The 9,780-nt window shown below is 47.7% G+C and overlaps 1 protein-coding gene across 2 annotated transcripts; it reads left to right on the top strand.

Moving 5' to 3' along the window:
• The first annotated feature begins 4,985 nt into the window (after positions 1-4,985).
• LOC124704378 (LRR receptor-like serine/threonine-protein kinase RPK2) lies at positions 4,986-9,775 on the top strand. Of its 2 annotated transcripts, XM_047236633.1 has the most exons (4): positions 4,987-8,263; positions 8,852-8,914; positions 9,092-9,265; positions 9,381-9,775. In XM_047236633.1, exon 1 carries the CDS (start codon positions 5,203-5,205, stop codon positions 8,218-8,220), a length of 3,018 nt encoding a protein of 1,005 aa, XP_047092589.1. In that variant the 5' UTR covers positions 4,987-5,202; the 3' UTR covers positions 8,221-8,263; positions 8,852-8,914; positions 9,092-9,265; positions 9,381-9,775. The 2 variants fall into 2 exon arrangements, with proteins under 2 accessions (XP_047092590.1, XP_047092589.1); XM_047236634.1 differs by lacking the exons at positions 8,852-8,914; positions 9,092-9,265; positions 9,381-9,775 and adding an exon at positions 8,376-8,813 and having other exon boundaries at positions 4,986-8,282.
• Positions 9,776-9,780: the final 5 nt, after the last annotated feature.

Here is a 9,780-nt window from a genome sequence, read left to right as displayed (position 1 = left end):
GTACCGATCCGATCCGCCGTGCCGGCCGTAGGAGTTGCACTCGAAGATTCGCCGGGGTGGCGTACTTGGCCTCGCCACGTTTGCTTTTCCAGCTCCGAGCCGCCCGCAGGAGCCGGGCTCGGGAGTTTCGTCGGTGTGGCGTATTTAGTTAGCCACGTCCGCTCCGTCGCCGACGTTCCTCCCGTCTTCGCCGGAGTCCCCGATGTTGTGGCCTGGTTTGTGAGTGCCCGGCCACCACAATCCGGCACATACATGCATGCGTACCCATGAGGGATCTCCTTAGGCGCCTCCATTAAGAACCGGTAGTCACCGGGGTCGCCACCAATCTCGTAGACGAGGAATGCCGGTGTAGTCGGCACTTCAGCAGAGTGCCGCCAACGCAAATGGCAGCGGTGGACGGGACTCGGAATGGCAATTCTCCTTGATGCGTCCCGAGAGCTGGTCCCGACGGCGAGTACCGGTGGCTCATGATCTCCGGATCACGCGCAGAGCGACACGCTCCAAGCACGTTAACCAAGTTCTCGAGTGGCGGTGTAGCGAGTGAGCCACCGGGTAGTTGATCTCCTGCCGCAGCACCCCCGGTGCGTTCCTCCGACGGGGAAGAAAGGTCTATCCCATCGAGTGCACCTTCCGGTGAGAACCCCTTCCATCCGATGCCACCGAACGGGTTCTCCGAAAAGAGCCGATGAGGTCGGCTTCGAGGGTAGCCTTGATCTCATTGTATTGCTTCTTGAGGTCGTCGGCAGATCCTCGTAGGTGACCGGCGTGCCGTCCGCCATCTCGGATGTAGATGGCGATGTGGTTGATGTAGACGATTGTCCCACCGGGCGTGCCGGAATGTGTTGACCGCCAAAACCCACCGGCGGGCAGCGGCCTTGTCAACACCGTAGAGCCGGGGGAGCCTAGAGCTGCGGCTGGCTGAGACCCCTCCGAGCGACGGCCCGCAATGCTCTTCTGGTCACACGCGGCGTTGCGAAGTGCAAGGGCGTGCCACCCGACCTATACCCGGTCGGGAAGGTGATGAGATTGCCTCGCTTAGTTTCCTCGCAGGGCATACATGTAAACGTTAAATACGAGCCTCGATCGGCTCTCGGGTTATCCCGTGAATCGGCTCAAAGAGCCGATCCACCCGTGATCCGTACGGGGTGTACGAATACTTGGTGGTCCCGCTTGATCAAGATGAAGCTAATGAGATCTACGACGATTTAGGGTTTTCACCACATAATCGGATCATCCTACTCCAGGTTGGGCCGGATGGCCACGCACGGTGCTCGTAAGCCGATCCTAAACAAGGCCAAAAAACCAACATGAAGTTGATCCTAGGAACATCCCGTTTAGGACTTGCGAACGCCACCCTACGTGCCACAGGATCCTCCCCCTTTGTAAGGCCAAACTATTGCGGATATTAAACTAATCCTTGTAGAACAAGGAGCAATCGTAACGGACCGGATCTACTAAATAATGATCAAGCGGGTGCCGCCCCCACACCCGGGATAGGCGTGAGGACGGCTAGATATGCAAGGGTTGCACTACGTAAGCATGCTTAAACGAAGAACAATGCTAACCCTAACACATCTAATGATAACTACGTTGCTCGCCATCAAAAGCGCTTCAAGTACGAGCAACGCATGAACAACGTGGGCTTGTGCTGCCTAGATCGCAAGATGCGATCTAGGCAGCATGTCGCTTACCTGATAGAAACCCTCGAGACGAAGGAGTTGGCGATGCGCCGAGATTGGTTTGTTTTGGGGTTGAACGTGAGTTGTTGTTTATTCCATAAACCCTAGGTACATATTTATAGTCCGGTGGACTTTCTAATGAAGGCGTGCACTAAACCGTGCACGACCAAGATTCTATCTCTTAACTAAAATACGATCTAATATATTACAGATACACGGGCAATTAAGCCCAACTTGGTATAAAAGGCCGATTCACGTATTCCTTCTATATATATTTCTTTATGTCCCTCTTGGTCGCGGCCCACCTCTGACTCGGTTAAATTCCGGTGATAACAGGATGCTGATACGTCTCCGACGTATCGATAATTTCTTATGTTCTATGCCATATTATTGATGATATCTACATGTTTTATGCACACTTTATGTCATATTCGTGCATTTTCTGGAACTAACCTATTAACAAGATGCCGAAGTGCCGCTTGTCGTTTTCTGCTGTTTTTGGTTTCGAAATCCTAGTAACGAAATATTCTCGGAATTGGACGAAGTCAAGTCCCGTGGTCCTATTTTGCCACGAACCTTCCGGAAGACCGAAGAGCATACGAAGTGGGGCCACGAGGTGGCGACACCACATGGCGGCGCGGCCAAGGGGGGCCGCGCCGCCCTGTGGTGTGGGCCCCTCGTTAGCCCCCCGACTCTGCCCTTCCGCATACTTAAATCCTCCGTCGCGAAAACCCTGATGCGAAAAACCACGATACGGAAAACCTTACTGAGACACCGCCGCCGCTGATCCCATCTCAGGGGATTCTGGAGATCTCCTCCGGCACCCTGCCGGAGAGGGGATTCATCTCCCGGAGGACTCTACACCGCCATGGTCGCCTCCGGAGTGATGAGTGAGTAGTTCACCCCTGGACTATGGGTCCATAGCAATAGCTAGATGGTTGTCTTCTCCTCATTGTGCTTCATTGTTGGATCTTGTGAGCTGCCTAACATGATCAAGATCATCTATCCGTAATACTCTATGTTGTGTTTGTCGGGATCCGATGGATAGAGAATACCATGTTATGTTAATTATCAAGTTATTACATATGTGTTGTTTATGATCTTGCATGCTCTCCGTTACTAGTAGAGGCTCGGCCAAGTTTTTGCTTTTAACTCCAAGAGGGAGTATTTATGCTCGATAGTGGGTTTCATGCCTGCATTGACACCGGGACGAGTGACGTGAAAGTTCTAAGGTTGTGTTGTGCTGTTGCCACTAGGGATAAAACATTGGCGCTATGTCCGAGGATGTAGTTGTTGATTACATTACGCACCATACTTAATGCAATTGTCTGTTGCTTTGCAACTTAATACTGGAAGGGGTTCGGATGATAACCTCAAGGTGGACTTTTTAGGCATAGATGCAGTTGGATGGCGGTCTATGTACTTTGTCGTAATGCCCAATTAAATCTCACTATACTTATCATGACATGTATGTGCATTGTTATGCCCTCTCTATTTGTCAATTGCCCGACCGTAATTTGTTCACCCAACATGCTTTTATCTTATGGGAGAGACACCTCTAGTGAACCGTGGACCACGGTCCATTCTTTAATACCGAAATACAAATCTGTCGCAATACTTGTTTTATTGTTTTCTCTGCAAACAATCATCTTCCACACAATACGGTTAATCCTTTGTTACAGCAAGCCGGTGAGATTGACAACCTCACCGTTTCGTTGGGGCAAAGTACTTTGGTTGTGTTGTGCAGGTTCCACGTTGGCGCCGGAATCCCTGGTGTTGCGCCGCACTACATCCCGCTGCCATCAACCTTCAACGTGCTTCTTGGCTCCTCCTGGTTCGATAAACCTTGGTTTCTTTCTGAGGGAAAACTTGCTGCTGTGCGCATCATACCTTCCTCTTGGGGTTGCCCAACGAACGTGTGAAATACACGCCATCAAGCATATATCTCAAGTGCAGCCAGGGTCCTCAGCTAGCTAGCGGAGGGAACACTAGCATTGACGGAGGAGATTCCCATGGTATCAACTTCCCTAAGTACTAGTTAAATTGGTGACTTTCGTGTTAGCTTAAAATTGTCAGATGAATAATATTAGTCAAGCATGTATGTGTACCTTAGATATTGGCCCCTGAATCTTGTCTAATGGATCAAATCATTCACCCTTCATTGCTTAAATCATTGGCTCCTCTTCATTGCTCGATCTTCTCCTTATTGAAATAATGGATAAACACTTGTGGTTGAATTGGGAAAGGAGTTATCCGCAACGTAGATTTCATACATATGCACACGTTCACACCCATGTTACCGACACAATTTTATCCTCCTTTCCTAACATTTGAATGGTAAAAATTCGACCACGAAAAAATGGAAAATAAATAGTTAGAATCGCCTTAGTCCTAAAGAAAACACAAGCCCAATTTGTTTTCCATGTCAAAAGCTTGCAATTTCTTGTGTGATATCAATCTCCGAATGTGATATCAGTGCTTACAACCACACTGTACGGGATTTCCGCACATGGAACAAGAAGAGTAAGATATTACGTCCTGGTCTAGAGTGTTAGGTAAATCTCGACCATATTTGGAGGGAGAAAGCTAAAACAAGATAGGATTGAATTGTTTCTATGCATGAGACAAAATGTATAGCAACAACAAAATATAGTACACACTTAACACTAAGCACTTGGAGGAAGTATAGGGAGCAACAAAAGGAAAATTCATCAAAACATAGGCAACAATGTATCTACTACTGCTGTCCACATCGTGACAACGCAACAATGGAAGTAATGTAAGATACACAATTAGTTTGTTGTATTTATGGCCATTTCTAAATATCATATCTTTCATCTGTGTGATGCCGAATAAATACTATCTAATGAGGCAATGTTGAGCAAAAATATCTGCAAACTTGTGTAAACTTTCTTGGTTACGAAACGAAGTAAACCGACGGTTCCAATAATTGAACCTCCTAGTACACTCCACGAGCAACACTCCACTTTACTACGGCAGGGATGTGTGAAACCATCCTAGTATTATCCTGCTCTAATTCCAATTATTTGTCCAAAGAAAACTTGAGCATGACAGGCAAGAGTGTGCAAGACACGGTCAAAACCGCAAAGCAAACAAAACCCATCTTTCCAAGGGCAGAATGGTCAGACTCCCAAGTCCCAAGTGATTTTCAATAAAAAATAAATCGAGAGAGGAAGGAGAAGAAATATCGCTTGGACGGGCAGCAGAGGACGGTGGAGGCGACGAAGAAAGTGCAGCGAAGGAAGCAACAGAAGAAGGAGAAGAGGACCAACACCAACCAAAGAAACAAAACAAAGAGGAAAGAAAGCCACCGAAGAGCAGAGAGACAAGCGAGAGAAGGCAAAGAAATTGCTCGTGTCCCCTCCGAGTTTCCCGATATCGCGTCCGGGCTCTCCCTTCTTCCCCATGTGAGTTTCTCCTCCTCGTCGGTCGTCGCCTGCACCAACCAGACGCGGAGCCGCCTCCTCCTGCCGTCCCCACGCCCGGGCCGTCGCCTTCGGATATGGTGCCCGCTCGCCGGAGCACCGCCGCCATCCTGCTGCTACTTCTGCTACCCCTGCTCGCTGTCTGCGCCTCTTCTTCCTCTTCGTCGTCGCACCGTGGCCAAGAACAGGACAGATCGGCGCTTCTCCAGCTCAAGAACTCCCTCCCCTCCGCCGAGCTGCTCCGCCGATGGTCTGCAGACTCCACCGGCACAGACCACTGCTCCTGGCCGGGGGTCACCTGCGACGCAAAGTCCCGAGTCGTCGCCCTCCACGTGCCCTCCATCCCCCCGCGCTCCCAACCAGGAAGCGGGATCGCCGGCGAGCTGCCCTCGTCGGTCGGGCTCCTCACCGAGCTGAAGGAGCTCTCCTTGCCCGCCCGCGGCCTTTTCGGCGAGATCCCTGCCGAGATCTGGGGGTTGGAGAAGCTCGTGGTGGTCAACCTCGCCGGGAACTCGCTCCAGGGCGCCCTCCCGGCCGCCTTCCCGCGGCGGCTGAGGGTGCTCAACCTCGCCTCCAACGCGCTCCACGGTGAGATCCCTGCCTCCCTTTGCAGCTGCATGGACTTGGAAAAGTTAGATCTTTCCAGCAACCAGCTCAACGGGACGGTGCCAGAAGTCCTTGGTGGGCTCCTCAGGTTGAAGCAGCTTGACTTGTCCCGGAACCTTCTCGCCGGGAGCATCCCCTCTCGTCTGGGGAGTTGCGCACAGCTCCGCTCGTTGCGCCTGTTCTCCAATTTGCTGGACGGTTCCATTCCACCGGAGATTGGGAGGCTGAGCAAGCTGCGGGTTCTGGATGTATCGGGTAACAGGTTGAGCGGCATGGTGCCACCGGAGCTAGGGAATTGCTCGGCTCTGTCGGTTTTAGTATTGTCAAGCCAGTTTGATGCAGTGAAATCACACGAGTTCAATCTGTTTGATGGAGGGATTCCGGATAGTGTGACAGCTTTGCCAAAGCTTAGGCTGTTATGGGCGCCGAAGTTGGGTCTGAATGGGAACCTCCCAAGCAACTGGGGAAGCTGCCGTAGTTTGGAAATGGTTAATCTCGCAGATAATATACTTTCTGGAGTAATTCCGAGTGAGCTAGGGCAGTGTAGAAACCTCAAGTTTCTCAACCTCAGCTCCAACAGATTGTCCGGTTCGCTTGATAAAGATCTTTATCCGCATTGTATGGATGTGTTTGATGTCAGCGGCAATCAACTGACAGGCTCAATTCCAGCATCTGCGAACAAAGGTTGTTCTTCTCAGCTTTTGTTGGATGGCATGTCATCGGGTTATTCTTCACTCTTCATGTCCCAAGCTGTAGCAGAACTATCATTGGGGTACTGTGACTCTGGAGAGTGTTCAGTTGTGTACCACAATTTTGCGAAGAACAATTTTGATGGCCATCTTACATCCTTGCCACTTAGCGCAGACAGATATGGACACAGGACCATGTATACAGTTACTTTTGATCACAATAAATTCACTGGATCATTGGATACAATTCTGTTGGAGCAGTGTAGTAACTTAAATGGTTTGATCGTCAGCTTCCGAGATAACAAGATATCGGGTGAGTTCACAGAAGAAATCAGCTCAAAATGCCATGCCATCCGAGTTTTGGTTCTAGCCCAGAATCAGATTTCAGGAGTGCTGCCTGCTAAAATTGGTTTGATGGGTTCGCTTGTAAAGATGGACATCAGCAAAAATTTGCTGGTCGGTCAAATACCTGCCGGTTTCAAAGATCTCAAGAACTTGAAGTTTCTCTCATTAGCTGAGAATAATATCAGTGGTCAAATTCCGTCCTTTTTGGGTCAGTTGAGATCACTGGAGGTGTTAGATCTCTCATCTAATTCTCTGTCTGGAAACATTGGCGATCTTACCCCTTCAGCATCACTGACAGTCTTTAACATTTCATTCAATAACTTGGCTTGGCCGTTGCCTTCAAATGTACGGGCACTCAGTGAGACGGATGGTACTTCAGAAGCTGATAATCAGTCCAACGATAGCGGTGGCTTCACCAAAATAGAGATAGCATCAATAACCTCAGCATCAGCTATTGTTGCAGTTCTGTTGGCACTGATCATCCTTTACATTTACACTCGAAAATGTGCATCAAGGCCATCAAGACGATCTCTTAGGAGAAGGGAAGTGACTGTTTTTGTGGATATTGGTGCTCCTTTGACATATGAGACCGTCGTACGCGCTGCTGGCAGTTTTAATGCAAGCAACTGCATCGGAAGTGGTGGCTTTGGAGCAACATACAAAGCTGAGATTGCACCAGGCATTCTGGTGGCAATAAAGAGGCTCGCTATTGGAAGGTTCCAAGGTATTCAGCAGTTCCAAGCAGAAGTGAAAACTCTTGGGAGGTGTCGCCATGATAACCTTGTAACACTCATAGGGTACCACCTCAGTGATTCAGAGATGTTTCTAATATATAATTTTCTACCCGGTGGTAACTTGGAGAGGTTCATCCAAGAAAGGACAAAGAGACCAATTGACTGGAGAATGCTTCACAAAATTGCTCTAGATGTTGCGCGTGCACTTGCATACCTTCATGATAATTGCGTCCCACGTATTCTGCACCGGGATGTGAAACCAAGCAACATCTTGCTCGACAATGAGTACACTGCATACCTCTCTGATTTTGGATTAGCAAGACTACTTGGGAACTCGGAAACTCATGCAACCACTGGTGTCGCGGGTACTTTTGGATATGTTGCTCCAGAGTATGCGATGACTTGCCGTGTTTCTGATAAGGCTGATGTGTATAGCTATGGAGTTGTACTGCTTGAACTTATATCAGACAAGAAGGCACTGGACCCTTCTTTTTCTCCATATGGGAATGGATTCAACATAGTTGCCTGGGCTTGCATGCTTCTGCAGAAGGGTCGAGCTCGTGAGTTCTTCATAGAAGGGCTGTGGGATCTGGCTCCGCATGATGACTTGGTTGAGATTCTACACCTTGGTATCAAGTGTACGGTTGATTCTCTCTCTTCTAGGCCCACAATGAAGCAAGTTGTTCGGCGACTAAAGGAACTCAGACCTCCCTCTTACTAGAAATTGCAATTCTGGTATGACATGTCTCAAGACGGAGAGTAAGGTAAATTGAGCGAACTTTTTGTTTAACTTCTGAACCAATGATGTGAATACGATTTTTTTTGTTGGTAGTGTAGTAGTTAGTTATGTCAAATGCATCTGTATTTTAGGAACTGTGACAGCTTATAAAGACAATTCTCCATAAATCACCTCAGTTGGTATGTGTGCTTGACTGCTCATATGTGAATACTGTTCATTTATGTTGTCCGTAGTTTACTTACATTGCTTTCTTTTGTCAACTAAAAGTCTAAAAGTAGGCCTGCCCCATTGTCTTGGCCACATACATTGACTATCTAGCCCCTTCAATACAATTTTGGAAATAAGCACAATACCTTTGTGGTTGTAGTAGTATGTTATGATTCATAACCCTATGAAATCGCTAGGTTAGACTGGATCAGTAGGGAATTTTTGTCATCTCTTGGTATTTCAAGAAGCTTATTGCACATTTGAAACGTTGTTATCTTGACACTTGAACTTAAAACTGGGGATCTCTAGCAATCATAGTTAATTCCTTCTGCTAACTTCATATGTTAGATGTTGTGAAGAAATTATGCTTTTACTGGATACTTGATCAACGAATTTGTTCCTGCAGAAAGCAATGGTAGCATTTGGAGGGATGAATTCGTTGACCCTGATCAGATGATTTGCTATTACAGTAAGTATATTCCTTCTGTATTGTTCGAAGATGGTTTCGATGTTGATGTTCAAAGCCAATTTCCGGTTGCATCATTGTATAAAATGAGTGTTGTTAGCTATTTGTATCGAATATGAATGCACATTTATGATAAATTTATATATTATTTTTATCTAACTACCGATTTGTTTCGTGTAGGCTGTTGAGGATTCTGATTGACCAAATTAGTGGTCACGGTATCCACATGTCATTCTCGCGGGGTCATGCAATCTTCGCCCAGTGCCAAGTACAATGATTGGGTTACGGCGCGGCAATATTGGAACCACTGAATGCCTGTCTGACTGAGGAAGTTGTGCGTGCCTAACATGACCTGTAAGCAACATCCTTTCCTGACATGTCAGACCCTGGTTTCCTGCCATAACATTGAGTCCTTTGGGGGGATTTCTTGACTAACATGGCGATGCTCTTTGTTTTCCTCCCTTTGCAGCATTACTGATATCGATTCGTGTATCAAGATAGCATTTCAGGCGCAGTTCTCTGGATCGGAAATTGCCCATCATGGTTCAGGGGCCCTGTTGGGGTTCTGTCACTATCTGTGAAACTGGGGGAGGCAAGTGCATAAGGCTTGGCCAATGGCTCCTCCTTGGACGAGGAGACAGATACTAAGAAATTATAATTTGACAGGAAGATCATGTGAGATGATGTGAAGCTCATCATTCTGCCAATGGTTCAGGGTAGCGATATTCTCTAATCGCCAGTTGGTTGACTTGGCCTTTGTAAATATATGGGTTCGTACTCTTTGCAACTGACTGATAATTGGAAAGATGTTATACTAGTATATATAAATGAGAATGAAATGCCCACAAAAGCGTGTTTTGATGATTGTG

The sequence above is a fragment of the Lolium rigidum genome, chromosome 3 (assembly GCF_022539505.1).
Source record: "Lolium rigidum isolate FL_2022 chromosome 3, APGP_CSIRO_Lrig_0.1, whole genome shotgun sequence".
Taxonomy (NCBI): domain Eukaryota; kingdom Viridiplantae; phylum Streptophyta; class Magnoliopsida; order Poales; family Poaceae; genus Lolium; species Lolium rigidum.
The sequence above is the reverse complement of the archived record's forward strand: the minus strand, read 5'-3'. Positions and strand labels throughout refer to the sequence as shown.